A 16,145-nucleotide genomic window follows, 5' to 3' on the forward strand; every position below is an offset into this window, starting at 1 on the left:
TAAAAAAATATTTTTTTAATTTATCAGAATACATTTTCCTGAAATATTTTGACCAGCTCTGTGTATTCTGCACCGCTCCCCCGCGCTACGGCAGCACTATATCCTGGCTGAAACTATCTCATGGGAGAAAGCATCCGTGCGACCTGTCTTACTATATGTATCCCATGTATCTGATGCTGTCTGGACAAAAAGAGTATGCCATACTCTTTTTGTCCAGACAGCATCAGATACATGGGATTCACATACTGAGACAGATGGGTGCTGTTTCGCTCGCTCAGATGCTTTATCTGAGATTGATGCGTCTTTCTGTCGGCGCGCGTCTTGGTCAAATATATTATCAATATTTAAATATTTTATTTGGATTGGCAAGGAGGTACAGTAGGGCGGGCCAGGCCCCCTAAGGCCCGCCATAACGCCGGCCTTTGGTGGGGCTGCATTCATGCCCACCAATAGATCTTGGCTGGCCTTGCCTACCTCCCCTCACAACTAACCGGTAACCACCATGATGAATAAAGTCAACAAGCTGCTCTCTGATTTATATAACACAGATTAACATTATCACAGAGAGACCTTCATCATTAAAAGCCTTCTAGACAACCATGGAGGTAGGATATGGGTGGAATGATGAGATGCAGGCAGGTTAGGTTGCACACATGCACATATGAAACAAAGATGTATGGTGTTGTACAGAATAGTTCACCATACAATGTATACGTTTTAGTGACTGAAATATTATTATTACAGTATAATAACTGGATATAGTTATAATAACAGACAACTGCAACACAAGGTTAAGGTTACTGTCTATCCATTTGTCAGAAGTGCTTGGTGCCTCAGTGAAGCTCAGTCCACATATCCACTACCATTTGAGTCTACCAGTGCATGATCAACAAATACACACACACACACACAAGACATATGTAGATCCATAAGTTCAAGCATGCCACCCATATCTTCCGGTTCAAGAAACCCTGGACTTCGGGGTGACAGTCAGGAAACAATCCCATTCGGGTAGTCTCCGCCATCGGCGAGAGCACCCAATAGAGAGGCACTTCCTGTTACCCTACATTAAAGCCAATGCAGCCAGTGGAAAAGATCAGGTGACCCAATCCAGATCATCTATCTATCTAACCCTGACACAGAGCTCTTCCTGTAATGAGAACAGATACTGGACGTGGACAACTGTAAAGTTTCTACAGCCAGGTTAGACTGTACTAGAGAGAGAGATGCAGTGTGTGTAGGATGGGGTGTATGTGGGGTGTGTGTGCAGGGGTGGATGTGTGTGTGTGTGTGTGTGTGTGTGCTACTTGGTTCTGTATGTTGGCATGTTTTGTTGAGCATGCATGTATGGATGTGTGTTTGTATACTTACAGTGGGGGAAAAACGTATTTAGTCAGCCACCAATTGTGCAAGTTCTCCCACTTAAAAAGATGACAGAGGCTTGTAATTTTCATCATAGGTACACGTCAACTATGACAGACAAATTGAGGAAAAAAGATCCAGAAAATCACATTGTAGGATTTTTAATGAATTTATTTGCAAATTATGGTGGAAAATAAGTATTTGGTCACCTACAAACAAGTAAGATTTCTGGCTCTCACAGACCTGTAATTTCTTCTTTAAGAGGCTCCTCTTAAAGCCAACAAAAGTTTCTCAATACTTTGTTATATACCCTTTGTTGGCAATGACACAGGTCAAACGTTTTCTGTAAGTCTTCACAAGGTTTTCACACACTGTTGCTGGTATTTTGGCCCATTCCTCCATGCAGATCTCCTCTAGAGCAATGATGTTTTGGGGCTGTCGCTGGGCAACACAGACTTTCAACTCCCTCCAAAGATTTTCTATGGGGTTGAAATCTGGAGACTAGCTAGGCCACTCCAGGACCTTGAAATGCTTCTTACGAAGCCACTCCTTCGTTGCCCGGGTGGTGTGTTTGGGATCATTGTCATGCTGAAAGACCCAGCCACGTTTCATCTTCAATGCCCTTGCTGATGGAAGGAGGTTTTCACTCAAAATCTCACGATACATGGCCCCATTCATTATTTCCTTTACACGGATCAGTCGTCCTGGTCCCTTTGCAGAAAAACAGCCCCAAAGCATGATTTTTCCACCCCCATGCTTCACAGTAGGTATGGTGTTCTTTGGATGCAACTCAGCATTCTTTGTCCTCCAAACACGACAAGTTGAGTTTTTACCAAAAAGTTATATTTTGGTTTCATCTGACCATATGACATTCTCCCAATCCTCTTCTGGATCATCCAAATGCACTCTAGCAAACTTCAGACGGGCCTGGACATGTACTGGCTTAAGCAGGGGGACACGTCTGGCACTGCAGGATTTGAGTCCCTGGCGGCGTAGTGTGTTACTGATGGTAGGCTTTGTTACTTTGGTCCCAGCTCTCTGCAGGTCATTCACTAGGTCCCCCCGTGTGGTTCTGGGATTTTTGCTCACCGTTCTTGTGATCATTTTGACCCCACGGGGTGAGATCTTGCGTGGAGCCCCAGATCGAGGGAGATTATCAGTGGTCTTGTATGTCTTCCATTTCCTAATATTTGCTCCCACAGTTGATTTCTTCAAACCAAGCTGCTTACCTATTGCAGATTCAGTCTTCCAGCCTGGTGCAGGTCTACAATTTTGTTTCTGGTGTCCTTTGACAGCTCTTTGGTCTTGGCCATAGTGAAGTTTGGAGTGTGACTGTTTGAGGTTGTGGACAGGTGTCTTTTATACGGATAACAAGTTCAAACAGGTGCCATTAATACAGGTAACGAGTGGAGGACAGAGGAGCCTCTTAAAGAAGAAGTTACAGGTCTGTGAGAGCCAGAAATCTTGCTTGTTTGTAGGTGACCAAATACTTATTTTCCACCATAATTTGCAAATAAATTCATTAAAAATCCTACAATGTGATTTTCTGGATGTTTTTCTTCTCAATTTGTCTGTCATAGTTGACGTGTACCTATGATGAAAATTACAGGCCTCTCTCTTCTTTTTAAGTGGGAGAACTTGCACAATTGGTGGCTGACTAAATACTTTTTTTCCCCACTGTAAATACCTAAATAGTTCACTAGCTAGTAGCTACCTACTAGCTTAGCTAACGCAATCGTACTAAACTGACACGAGCTAACTTGCTAGCTTGTTAACTAGTCGTTTCTGGGCACATTTTAGTCAGCTAACGTTAGTCTAGCCAAATACCTTTTCTCTAAACACCTGGTCAAGCTAGCTAGCTAACTAATGTTAGCTTTCAGGTGTTCGTGGCCATTTTATTCCTTGTGTTAGTTGATAAAGTTGTTCTTACCTAGCTAATTACTGTATACTTAAGTTATTGACGTTACCTACTAGCTAGATCAATTAACATGGTTTTTTCTCAATGTAATATTAAATGGTGGTCACAAACTCTCACTTAACTAATGTTGTTCATAGATTTAAAATTAGGATCCTATACCCTAAGTATTTGGTGATGGTAGTTATGTTGCACTTTTCTTCTTATTTCAGAGAAAGCATGTACACCATCTTAAGAGCTGACCTGACACACTGATTTCTAGTACAGTTCTATCAGTGGTGATGTCCTCATTTTCCTACAGTGAGGTTGTGTGTAGTTCTGTACATGTACTTTTGATAAGCTCATCAACATTTTTTAAAAAATGTATACACTGTAAAAAATTACAAGTTGACTGAACAAAAAATAATAATAATACCTGGTTGTCTTAAAATGTTGATTAAGTTAAGCAAAGGCTCTCAAGTTATTTCAGCACACACTTTAGTTTATCCAAATTAAAATAAGAAGTTCAGATGACTTCCCTGACTGATGATAAACCATTGAATCAATATAGAATATTTAGTCTAATGAAGTGATGTTTATGTTGAACCAACAAAGTAGTTTCAGTTCCCTCAGCTCAAATTAAAGTTTGTCAAACTTAAAACAATTAGTTCTGCAAACTAAATATTTGTGGTCTTATCAACTATCTATTTTAGTAGTTCCAACAAAGTTATTCAATACATTTCAACTTAGCATCTGGTTGAGTGAACTTAAAATCCTAAGGCAACAAGGTACCTTTTACAGAAAGTTGGCCCTACTAGCGATCTTAAATTTAGTCAACTTCCTTGACCGTTAACATTTGCAATGACAACAAAAGTGTTCCAACAGGATCAACTGAAAACTCTCTGAAACAAGATTTCACTATTAAAAGTGCAAATTTATTTTAACAATTGTCCAACAGACAATAATAAAATGGTTACATTATTTTGAACCATATACATTTCCAAATATGCAAAACAACAAAGTGCTGTACATAAATTGTATGCATGGAATTTACCATTGTTCTAAAAATGAAAAAATATATAAAATCAACAATTTCCCAAAACGATCAAGGCCATAAATAAACAAAACATTTCCTTGGGACAATGTTTCTGAGTGTAGATTTGGTTTCAACTATAACAGAGTTGTGACACTATAACAGTGTCACTACTACCACCTTGGAATCATAGGCCTGAAAGGTATCATACAACTTAATTACTAATGCCTATGGTCTTTAAAACCACAAAAAGGTGGGCGATATCTGAACAACAACGTTGCTATGTCCCTGTGACACAGTGTTTCTGTGTAGAGGGCTCATTGGTTTCAACTATAACAGTAGGCTGGCTGCCTTGTTGTGTTTCGCAACTTGCCTCTATAATGTGCCCTGAAGCAATTTGTTTCGTAGTCCAAGAGCACGTGCAGAGCAGGTCCCCCCATCAATGTCCATCAGAACCTTCTGGAGGACCTCAAAGGTATATTTTAATCCCTTTGGATAATCAATATTTAGACCCACCAAAACACCGAAAGCATAGGGTTCTATTATAGGATGTTTTTTCTAAAGCAAAGTGACTGTTATTGTAAGTGCGTACATTTACTGGCTATATTCCTTCATTATTAAGGCATCATTTTGTCTGTAAGAGATGTATTTTGAAGTGTTGCCAATTTCAGAATCCACATTCTTTTTTTAATCAGAGCTTTTCTTGTATCCGTAAGACTGTTACCTTTCAGAAAAGCTCAAACCAAATAAAAGGTCTGGCTGTTTTGCTTTTTGGATTTACGGTTCTTACGTTTCATGCTTTTACTTTTGATACTTAAGTGAATTTACCTTATGACTATTTAATATCAGGTACTTTAAGACTTTTACTCAAGTAGTATACTAATGGGTGACTTTCACTTTTACTTTAGTCATTTTCCAGTAAGGTATCTTTACTTTTACTCAAGTATGGCTTTTGGGCACTTTTTCCATCACTGCTTAATATAAGGAATTTGATGTATAACATTAACTTTTACTTTTTACTTTTACTCAAGTATGATGATTGAGTACTTTTTCCACCAATGTACTTAAGTACATTTAAAAACATATACTTTTAGACTGTGGTATTTTACTTGGTGACTTTCACTTTTACTTGAGTAATTTTCTATTAAGGTATCTTTACTTTTACTCAAGTATGACAATTGAGTACTTTTTCCACCACTGGAAAATAGGAGATCATTCATCTTGTTACCCTTATATTATACTATGTATGATTTCTGCACTTTCAAGGATAATCATTCATCAAACAGTGAAAGCGTTTGTACACAGTAAAAAATGGGGTGTTAATATTTCAGAGTAAAGTTATTTTAACCCAGATAGAGTATTTTCAACATTTTTGAGAGTAAAGTTGCTCTATCAGTGGAGTTAAAAGTGAGTGTAAAAATCTGCAGATACGCAGTGACAATTTCAACTCTACAGCAGTGATGAATACCCGCCACTCTGCTTTGCTGAAGTTTGGCACGTACGTTGGTGGAGGAAGATTGCGAAGGAGTAGCTAGGCCACAGAAATTGCTAGGTAAGTTACATCCCCGTTTTTTCAACACCAAACCGGTATTTTTTAACTTTACATAATTTTAGAGTTGTGCTGATGTCAAGGTCATATTTTAAGTTACGAGTTCCATGCGGCGGTCCCCCTTGCAGTGACCTCGTCATCAGCCAGCTAAATTAGCTTGTAAGTTCAGATGGTTGACAGTAATAACTGTTATATGATATACCCATGGAATATGTTTGATATTTTTGTGAATGGCTTGCTGTTTCATATGGCTAAAAATAGGTAACGTTAACTTAGCTAATCAGTTCGTTTGAAGGACACCACCGTTTGGCATGAGCGCAGATTGTGCTTGTCATGCGGTTAGCTAGCTTGCAATCAGTATCGGTAACTGTCTTTCTTTGTGTTGCAATATTTTCACGAATGAAGTTTGTCAGAATGGTAAATACGTAAAATAACGTTCGCTAACAACAAAACATTTATACAGATAGTATTGTTAGCTAACGTTATTGTATAGCTTCCCAGGCTTCCTTACACTAACGTTAACTGTTTTTTATAAAGCTATATATAACGGTAATGTTAGCATGCTTCTGATAGTTAGCCAGCTAATGTTGGTGTTATAAAACGATAACTTAGATCACTGATTTGCATGACGGGTTTGTTTAACATTGCTTAACCATTTTAATGGTTAGCTACTGTTCGAAATAAAATGGCTAATGAGCTAGCTAACTTTGACACATAGCTAGTTATTTGGTAGCTAATGGGACAATGTGCCTCTAAACTTGAACTAGCCTACACCCATTTGCTGCAGAAAATGGCAGCTTAACGTTATATTCAACCAGCACAACTTTGTCTACTTCAGCCTTTGTAATTGCAGTGTAACGTCTAAGTAATGCATAGTGCATTGCGTAGCTAGTACTACTGAGATAAATGGATAGTTAGCTAACGCTTAGTTGAACCAGCACTAAATGATGATTTTGAATATATATTTTCTTTGTTAACAGAGGCAAAATGCTGTTGCGTGTTCAGCTCGGGGAAGAGCAGAAATACGTCAAGCTGTCTGAGCTGACATTCAATGCTTTCTTGAAAGAAGGTAGGTATAATAGGTTAAAGCAATACATATCACCCTAATGACAAAATAATACAGCATTAAGCTATTATCTTATGATATCTATTTAGGTCTATAGTCATTTCTGCTGTGCTTTATATTTTCAGTAACATAAAATCAGGTGCAGATCCTTGTCTTTCATCATTTTGTGAACACATGAGGCAACCTTAAGTATGAACTTGGATTCTTGTGAGAAGGGAATGCATGTTTTTCTTTTTTTCTTCTTTTTTTAACAGTGTGTCTAAAATTCAACATACCAGAAAGCAGAAAGCCAGACATTAAGGTGTATGACCAGTCTGACACAGAAGTTGACTCAGATGTTTTTGAAGAATTAGTAAAGGAGTCACCTGGAACTTTCAGAATCATGCTGGGCAATGGACTTGGTATTCATTCATTCAATTAGTTTTTTTAGTTTAAAGGCCAGAATGAGAACCTTTATTGTCTTAAAAATAACAGTTTATTGTAATATGTTTCTATGTTTTGCACAAATTTCATAATGAACAGATACCTCTCATTCATCATCATGCTCGGGTACATCTGATGACACCATCATTCTGAATTTCACTGTGTGTGACGATGTTGAAGAAGTAGCGGCTGGCGAAGGAAGCCAGCCTAAAGGCCATGCCACATAAACTATGAGGCAAAAGCAGTAAGTGGTGAACATTGCTGTTAAGCCCAATCTGAATGTTGTTTCATCATGTGACAGCATTACATATTGTTTTACAATTACGGAAAGCACATTTCTTTCCACCTATAGCTGATTGAAAAAATCCTAACATCAAAGCCTGGTGGTGAACGCATTATGCAAGAGTATGGAAAAACCAAATCTCTGACAGATGCCACCAGAAGACAGATGATCAACATACTTGCTGCTGAGATGACAGAAACACATGGGTAAGCATTAAGCATATAGATGGGCTGTAAAGAAACATTGTTATTATTTTCCCGGTTATTAATTATGTAAAATGTGTTGTGCAATATCAATTCAGTGTGATGTTAACTTTGAATTCATATGCTAGGACATCCCCCCCCAAAAGTGTCAGAGTGATGTATGCACAGGGGATAGTAGCTTTGTTTCCCTATCTAGAAGACCCATACTCACAACATGGATATGTAAGTAAATGGGTTATTGCAACATTATGCACATATTCACTCTATGAAATGGGAATAGTACTCCTTTATAATTTATTTATAATAATATAGGATCATTACTACGATCCGGAGAGTGGTTCCGGATACCTTGCATGGCGATTGAAGACCATAAGAAAAACAGCAGAGGAAAGAGGTGCCTCAGTCAGCAAATCTCCTAAAAGTATGTTTTCTGATCAGTGACATGTAATTATAATGGTGACCTGTGAATTGTACAGAAAGGATTTCTTAACACTGTATTTTGTCTTAAGTTGGTGGGCCAGGCCGTGATCGTCAGCCCTTCACCTATGACAGAGAGCCATCTGATGAGGATGTGGAAGCAGCTATTGCTGTTTTGAGACACTCTGCTGATGAAAACACTGTCCGTGAGAAGATGAAAATGACCTTCATATATCGGCAAGCAATGGTCAACGATGAAGCCAAATCATCAGATGTCTTCTCGGTCTTCCCAAGATTTCTGGACACACCAGGACTGGTATGACAACTTAATTCACTGCATCACCAAAAATATCCAATGAAGAATAAGGTAACACTCATTATTTCTGTCTTTGTGTGTTACATTGCAGATAGAACAAGATTTCAGACTTCTGTTTGGTGAGGCCACAGCCAACAAATTCTTGGAGAAGTGGCCAACCACTTTCAAAGCAAAAGTAATAAAGGAAAGCCATGGACTTGTATCCACCACAGAACTCTTGGATTTGATGCGAATGCTGAGTCAGCTGCTGAAGTTGAGAATGGTATGAATGAACTGTTTTACTTTTTATGTGGATAATGTAGGTGTGCATTATATGTCCATAATGGTGCAAGTTGTGAATAAGAATGTTATGCTACGGCACAATGTTAACCAGGTTTTTATTTACTTATTTGTAGGCTGGGACAGTGACATGTCTGCCATCTTGCTGCTGCTACATTTGCTACCACCATCTGCACAAGGTAGAAAGAGGCCGGGAAAGATGTCTGCATATCAAGCTGTAGATCAGCTCATCAGATTTCAAAAGGTATGCTTAACAGTTGTTTAAAATATATATTCCATCATCTCAATCTTGTGCACAGTTTGAGGTGATCTTATCTATTGTCAGAGGTTAGTCACCAAAACAATTCTGTTGAATGTGTTTTTTTTGTAGGTTGGAACCAGTGTGCAGCAGCATCTTGACAACATCACCCAAAGCAGTCAGCCCTACCTTCTCGCCCAGGGATCCACACAGAGCAGCATTCACTCCTACTTCATTGTGGTTGACAAGCATGCTCTTCCATGCAAGGCAACAGGTTCAGTAGGAGCTTTTGACGAAGTCTTTAAAGCCCATTACGTATTTGGAACGTCATACAGTTCTTCCTTGAGCAGCTTTTTCACTTTTGTGCAAACAACCATCTATAACATCGACATGGGGGAAACAAAGGAGACTCCTAGAGTTGCTGAGTTGCGAGCAAGAATGGTGCGTTAGTTGAGATAAAACTATGAAGTGTTTTCTTTGTAAAAGTGACCATGGAAGTCCAAACAACCTTGTTAAGCACCTTAAGATAATTCATGGGCTATGTACAGGCAGGACTCTTTTTCTGAAATGTGGTCAAGAAGGATGCTCACGTTCTTTTGGTAGCTTTTCTGGTTTTAGAAAACATCTTAACAAGTGCCACGGAGAAAGTTTAGTAGATTCTATAGAAGATGATCTTTCAGACCCTCAAAGTACCGTCAACACCAGTAATATTTCTCATGTTGAAGTGTCGACTGAATGTTTAGAGGCTGAGTCAGAGTTATCTTCGCCATACATTGTAAATAGTTGTGCAGCTGTTATTTCTGATCTAAAGGCAGCAGGTGTTGGTCAAAGTACAGTAAATACTGTAGTGATTTCCATGGAAGAGATTGTTCAAGATATTCATCAGCATGCTAAAGAAACAGTGATAAAGCATGTATTTAGTAATGAAAGAGAAACAGAAATGTGCAAGAAAGTTGAGGCGTGTTTTGAGGGGTTAGAGAATCCTTTCACAGTTCTAAATTCGGAATACAAGCGATCAAAATTTATGACTGCCAAGTGGGAAATAGTAGAACCAGTTGAATGTGTGATTGGTTCAAGATTTGACACAAGACGAAATAAAAAGACTGGAACATATGATCAGGTAGTAGTTCAAGATAAATTCATGTATATTCCAATTTTATCTACACTGCAGTCAATATTTAAAAGTCAGTATTTTGCAGAAATGTTGCAAAGCTCAGCTACCAGCAACTCTAGACTGAGAGATATTTGTGATGGATCTTTTTTTAAAAGTCACCCCCTGTTCTCAACTGAGAAGCAGACAATACAGGTCCAGATGTTCTATGATGATTTTGAGGTCGCCAACCCATTGGGTTCCAAGCGAGGTATTCATAAATTGGGTGGAGTATATTTTACTTTAAGAAACTTCTCTCCAAAATGGAATTATTTTTTGGCTAACATACACCTGTGCACCTTATTTCATACTCAAGATGTTAAACGATATGGTTTTAGTGACATTTTTGCTCCCATTGTTCGAGACATTAAAGTGTTAGAGAGCGATGGTATTGAGATTCCATTATACAGTGGTTATGTACGTGGCACTGTAGTACAGGTAACAGGTGATAATTTGGGTTTGCATAGTTTGTTTGGTCTGGTGGAGTCTTTCAGTGCAAGGTACTGTTGCAGGTTCTGTTTATCAGAAAAGGAGGACTTTCAAACAGAATTCTCTGAAGATTCTTCCAAAAATAGTTTAACGCACCAAAGATATGCATACTGCTCACTGTCAAGAAATGGCTTGTAATCCATCCCTTCCGTATGTTTTTGGTGTGAAAAGGTCATGCATATTAAATTCATTGAGGTATTTTCACACAACTGAGAACTTCTCAGTTGATGTGATGCATGATGTGTTAGAAGGGGTTGGCCAGTACGAATTGAAGTTATTATTTCTGTATTTGAATGAAAAACATGTTACATCAGGAGAAATACATTCAAGAATACAAAGTTTTGATTATGGTTTCACAGAGAGAAATAACAGGCCTGTGACTGTTAATTTAAGTGAAGGATCTAATGATCTGGGACTGAATGCAATTCAGTCCTGGTGCTTACTTAGGAATGTTCCTCTTATCTTTGGAGATTTGGTAACTTCTACTGACCAACACTGGGGCCTGCTTCTTTTATTATTGCAAATAATTAACATTATATTCTCGCCCATGTTATCTCAAGGTCTATGTGTATATTTAAAACATTTGATTGTTGATCACCATACACTGTTTAAGAAGTTGTATCCTCAGAAAAAACTTTTACCAAAGCACCATTTTCTTATCCACTATCCCCGCTGCATCCAGAAAATAGGGCCTGTACTTCATAGTTGGTGTATGAGGTATGAAGGCAAACATAATTTTTTTCAAAAAACAGCTTAAATCGTTTAAAAAATATTACCAAAACGCTGGCAAAAAAGCATCAGAATCATATGGCATATAGTTGGCGAAGATCAACAACTTTTTAGTCGGTTAGATATTGGTCCAGGAAAAATGGTGGCTTTAAATATGGTAAAAGGAGGTTCTGAAATTGCTTTGGCAATGCAAGTGCCCAGTAGCATTCAGGTTATGAAGGTTAATTGGGCTAAACATAATGGGTATGTTTATCGCCCACACTTGGTTATCTGTGGCGAAGTTGACTCTGAAGTGCCCTTGTTTTATCAGATTGAGTCAGTTCTGATAATGTGTGAAAAACTGTTACTACTCACAGTGCCTTTAGTTACAGTAACTTTTCAAGAACATTTCCATGCATATGAGGTGATCAGATCAAAGCATGATTTAGTTTTTTTTCATGTCGACAACCTGCACTACCCTAGACCTTTTGACATACAAAGGTCATATGGAGGAAATGACACAGCTCTCCTTGTTGTGCCATATTGCTTTCTCTGGTGAACATTTTTATGATGTTATACTTCTGTCATAGACAAGGCAATGGGTGTACAATGTAAATTCACGGACATTGAAATTATACTTTTTTTTTTTCAATAAATGTGGGTGCTCTCATCTTGTATTATTGTGCTTTGTTTTATTTGATAGTATTGATATTTCTATAATTCAGTAACACTACATCATATGATTTAAATTTTTAAAAAAAACACTGTAGAGAAATGAAAAGTAAATATCATTACACTTTAAAGTGTCATTTTTTAAAGTAAAATTGTAGTTGACTTAACTCTATACAGTGTAATCATATTACTCTCAACAGTGTGATTAAACTACAGTGTTAAATATTTTGACACATTTCATTGTTATTTTTTACACAATATGGAGTAGAATTAACTCTAAAAGTTTTACACTGACCAAAGACTACATTTTACACTGATTTTGAGTGGGACCAAATGTTATCTGAAACAGAGTTAAATTCAACTCGATAGGAGTTAAATTAACACTTCTGTTTTTACTGTGTACATTCCACTCCTCTGCTCTCTTTACTATTAACTTGAGAACCGACTGATTCGAATCGAAGGCAGTTTCTAGGAAATGGGTCTGAAAAGAGTGCATAAAGGGGAATTATCATAGCCTAAGCTAGCTACAAATGAGAATACCCAAGGGCAAATGGAGAAAAACGAAAAGGGGACTTGTTTTATGTTCAAGCTTCGATGTATGAAGGCTAGGATTAAATGAGCGTTTAATAAATAACATGAAATACAGCGTGCTTAGGCGCATCATAAAACAGGCTAATGAAGAATGTTGGGTAGGTTAGGTAGGCTACGGGAGTGAGACGGAGAAAATATTGCGCATGGATGCAGGTATGGAACCTATTATAGCAGGCTAAGTTATGTAGATAATATTAATATAAAAGCATTAGTTAAAAAACATATGTGATCAATATCGATGGCAACTAATTGATTTGGCAGCACCCTCATAACGAAACAATATCAACACGTAGGCTAGCCTATAGTCTACAATCTGAAATTAAAATAGAAGCCATATAATTTTTCCTATGCTATCACAATTAATAATTCAGTATCCGTGAGTCTATATCCTGCTATTTAACACAAGCAAACTGTCAGAAAGTCATAGCCTACCTAAGTGGTCTGCTCGATTATGATAGCTTGAATGAAAATCTAGCATTCATTATTCATGACAACTATAGGCATATAGGTTGATCATGGGAAGCTCATTTTATAAACTTTCAACAAAGTATTGTGACTAAGATGTTAGTGGTCACAGTTGAAATGACAAATATGACATTTAAAGCAATCAATTAAGAAAAAAGGAGATACTCACCCGGGCATATTTTGAAGAATAGGGGTCTTCAAAAAGGGCCCACATTCTGGGTCGCCAAATTTCCCAACAAGTCTTTTTCCTTCCATCCTCATGCAAGCACAGTCTTTTCATGTCCCCATCTGCGCCTCCTGGTAGCGTTGGGTCGTCCTCTGCCAACTCCGGTTCTGGATTCTCAAAGCTGTCCAACGCCTCCTCTGCGTCCCTGTGCTGGCGGTAATTCATCCAGCAACACGCCTCCACATCCGTCTCATCGATGCCCCAGAATGCCAGCTCCTCTTCGAACAGCGGACCGCACACATCGTTTGGACAGTGCAACTTCCCTGTGCGGTAATAGTTGAGGATGAATGAAAAAACGGATGGGTGGCGATCAAAGAAGAACTCGTCGTTTTTGTGGTCGTAATCGAAGTTGCTAAAGGCGTCCGGTTCGGTAAGCCAAGATAAGCGGGTACCAGGCAACGTTTTTAGTGTGCTTCGATAGGTTTCATGCCGCACCCCCCCGCAGTTTATCACGATTTTCTCGCTTTCCGACAGACAAGTCATGTCTGCAGTGTAACATGCTTTGTTGGACGACTTGTTCCCACCCTTGCGCCCTTTGAAAGAGGAGACACAGACCGAACTGAGCATAGAGGAACGGGGGGAGCGAGAGGAGGAGAGAAAACGGAGGGAGCAGGCGGGAGCAGGCGGGAGGAGGAGTCTGCGGGGAGAGAAAGGGACTTAATTTTAGCAAAAAGGAAAGTTATCTATGGATAAAATATGAACACTCAAATTCCAATGAAGTTATAGTAATAGTCTACACTACAGTTATGCTATAATTCATAATGTAAGGTGCATAGGGTGTAGTAAATGACCTTGCAGCAGTTGCATAAGCTATACGATTTCAGTAGATAAAACAGGTTGGCTGTAAAGTTGGTTTAACAAGGCTGTTCAGAAAAGCAATATTCACCAGAAGACAGTAGAGGTGTAGGCCTAGTTTACATTCATTCACTAACATACAGTAATAAATTAGTGAAATGTGGGGAATGTCACATGTTTGATTTAACATTGATGATATTGGTATTAGTTTAAGTTTTTTTAACATTTAAAGTGGACATGTGTAGGCTGAAATATGAGAATAATAGGATGAGTTTAAAGTAATGCAAAAACGGATAGTAAGGGGCTAATGCTTGAGCATAAAAGATACATGTTGTGAATGTGCTATAAACAAAATATCTTCCATTTCATATTTCAGCACCTAGTATCACTCTCATTCGACTAGTTACATGTTGTGCCTCCTGCTGCTGTTACTGTAAGATGATATGTACATGATACCAAAATGATTCAAATGTCTCCCAATTCATTGAAATAGACCCCCCCCCCACACACACACACACACACACACACACACACTGCTATCTGCTTGCCTCGGTACCCAGTAGGAGAGAGCGAGAAAGAGAGGGGGGGGAGTGTGTGTCACTGGGGAGAGGGACACCATCTGAGGAGGAATGAGAACGAGAGAAAGAGTGAAAGCGAGAGAGAAAGGGAAGGAGGTATAGCATAACAAATCGGGGATACATCTCACTCCTTCACTTCCTGTTTCTCTCGTCCCTAATGCTTTTCTGATGTAAGGTGGCGCAGCATTAGATATGTGTGTGTGTGTAGTCGTGTGTCTGCGTATGCATGTGTGTGTGTGTGTTTATTGCTTCCCAGGAGTGCAGTCTCCGTACTAATGTTAGATCACAAGCACCAAGCTTCCCTCTATCCCTGTATCCCTCTACTCCTGTTACATTCAACTGAAGCACGGTTATGTCATGCTATTCCATAGCTTCTTCTGCATTGTATGTGTTTGTGTGTATGTGTGCATGTGTACGTGTGTGTGTGAGTGTGTCTGTGTGTGTGTGTGTGTGTAAGAGAGAGAGGGAGAGAGAGAGAAAGAGAGAGGAGGGGGGAGTGAGAGACAGATGATAAATCAGCTTTTTGATGGCGTGATCAGAAAGGACAGAAATAATCTAGATTGGGGAAAACAAGTGATGCTCAACAAAGACCTGGGGACAGGACAGATAGAGCTCAGTTGGTAGAGCATGGCGCTTGCAACGCAAGGGTTGTGGGTTCGATTCCCACGGGGGGGCAGTATGAAAAATGTAGCTCTGGATAAGAGCGTCTGCTAAATTACTAAAATGTCAATTGGATCACTAAAATGAAGAGCAAGAGAGAGAGTGAGAGAGAGTGTTGGTCCCACCATTTTTGTTATATGTTTACTTCGACAATGTAAGTAATTTAACTTGCTATGTCAATAAAGTCTATTGAATTGAATTGAAAGAGAGTGTCACGACTTCCTCCGAAGCTGCCTACTCTCCTTGTTCGGGCAGGTTTCGGTGGCCTTCTAGCCACTGCTGCTCCTCATCTCATCATTCCATTGGTTTTGTCTTGTTCATTACACACACCTGGTTCATATCCCCTCATCAGTTCATATCCCTCTGCCCCCTTGTCTATGTGTGTGATTGTTTATTATGGAGGATAGTTAAGCTCGGTGGAGCGCCGTGTATTTTGTATCGGCGGGAAATTTCCCAGTGTGCCTTGTATTTTCCAGTGCGCATGTTTTGTGCACTGGAGTGTTTTTGACGCATTTCTGGTTAACTCTGTATTTGTGGAATAAAGCCTGTTATTCTGTGATTTACTCCCGCTCCTGACTCCTTCGACATCACCTCATCACAGAGAGAGAGAGAAAACAGAATCCTCCTCTTTGAGGAGGAGAGGAGAGAGTGAACCCCGTATAGTTACGACCTCACCACTATAGACATTCCAGTGAACGATAGTAACAACGACTGTGCACCGATAATAGAGGGGGTGCGGGGAAGAGAG

General features: G+C 39.1%; 2 protein-coding genes and 1 long non-coding RNA gene across 4 annotated transcripts in view; 2 read left to right on the plus strand and 1 right to left on the minus strand.

Moving 5' to 3' along the window:
* Window positions 1–13,988, minus strand: part of LOC121547188 (potassium voltage-gated channel subfamily C member 1-like) — a 107,101-nt gene extending 93,113 nt beyond the window's left edge. Inside the window, exon 1 of the mRNA XM_045209736.1 lies at window positions 13,308–13,988. Coding sequence (XP_045065671.1) covers window positions 13,308–13,931 — 624 coding nt within the window. The 5' untranslated portion in view covers window positions 13,932–13,988. The remainder of the gene's footprint in view (window positions 1–13,307) is intronic.
* LOC121547189 lies at window positions 5,572–7,533 on the plus strand. 2 transcript variants are annotated; one of them, XR_006657683.1, is made up of 4 exons: window positions 5,572–5,997; window positions 6,819–6,907; window positions 7,159–7,305; window positions 7,427–7,533. It is a non-coding gene; the product is annotated as an uncharacterized LOC121547189 (long non-coding RNA). The 2 variants fall into 2 exon arrangements; XR_006657682.1 differs by lacking the exon at window positions 5,572–5,997 and having other exon boundaries at window positions 6,535–6,907.
* LOC123482381 lies at window positions 8,778–11,451 on the plus strand. The gene is made up of 3 exons (XM_045209737.1): window positions 8,778–8,808; window positions 8,942–9,069; window positions 9,196–11,451. Exon 3 carries the CDS (start codon window positions 9,527–9,529, stop codon window positions 10,838–10,840), a length of 1,314 nt encoding a protein of 437 aa, XP_045065672.1. The 5' UTR covers window positions 8,778–8,808; window positions 8,942–9,069; window positions 9,196–9,526; the 3' UTR covers window positions 10,841–11,451.
* Window positions 13,989–16,145: the final 2,157 nt, after the last annotated feature.

Source organism: Coregonus clupeaformis, chromosome 31 (genome assembly GCF_020615455.1).
Source record: "Coregonus clupeaformis isolate EN_2021a chromosome 31, ASM2061545v1, whole genome shotgun sequence".
NCBI lineage: Eukaryota > Metazoa > Chordata > Actinopteri > Salmoniformes > Salmonidae > Coregonus > Coregonus clupeaformis.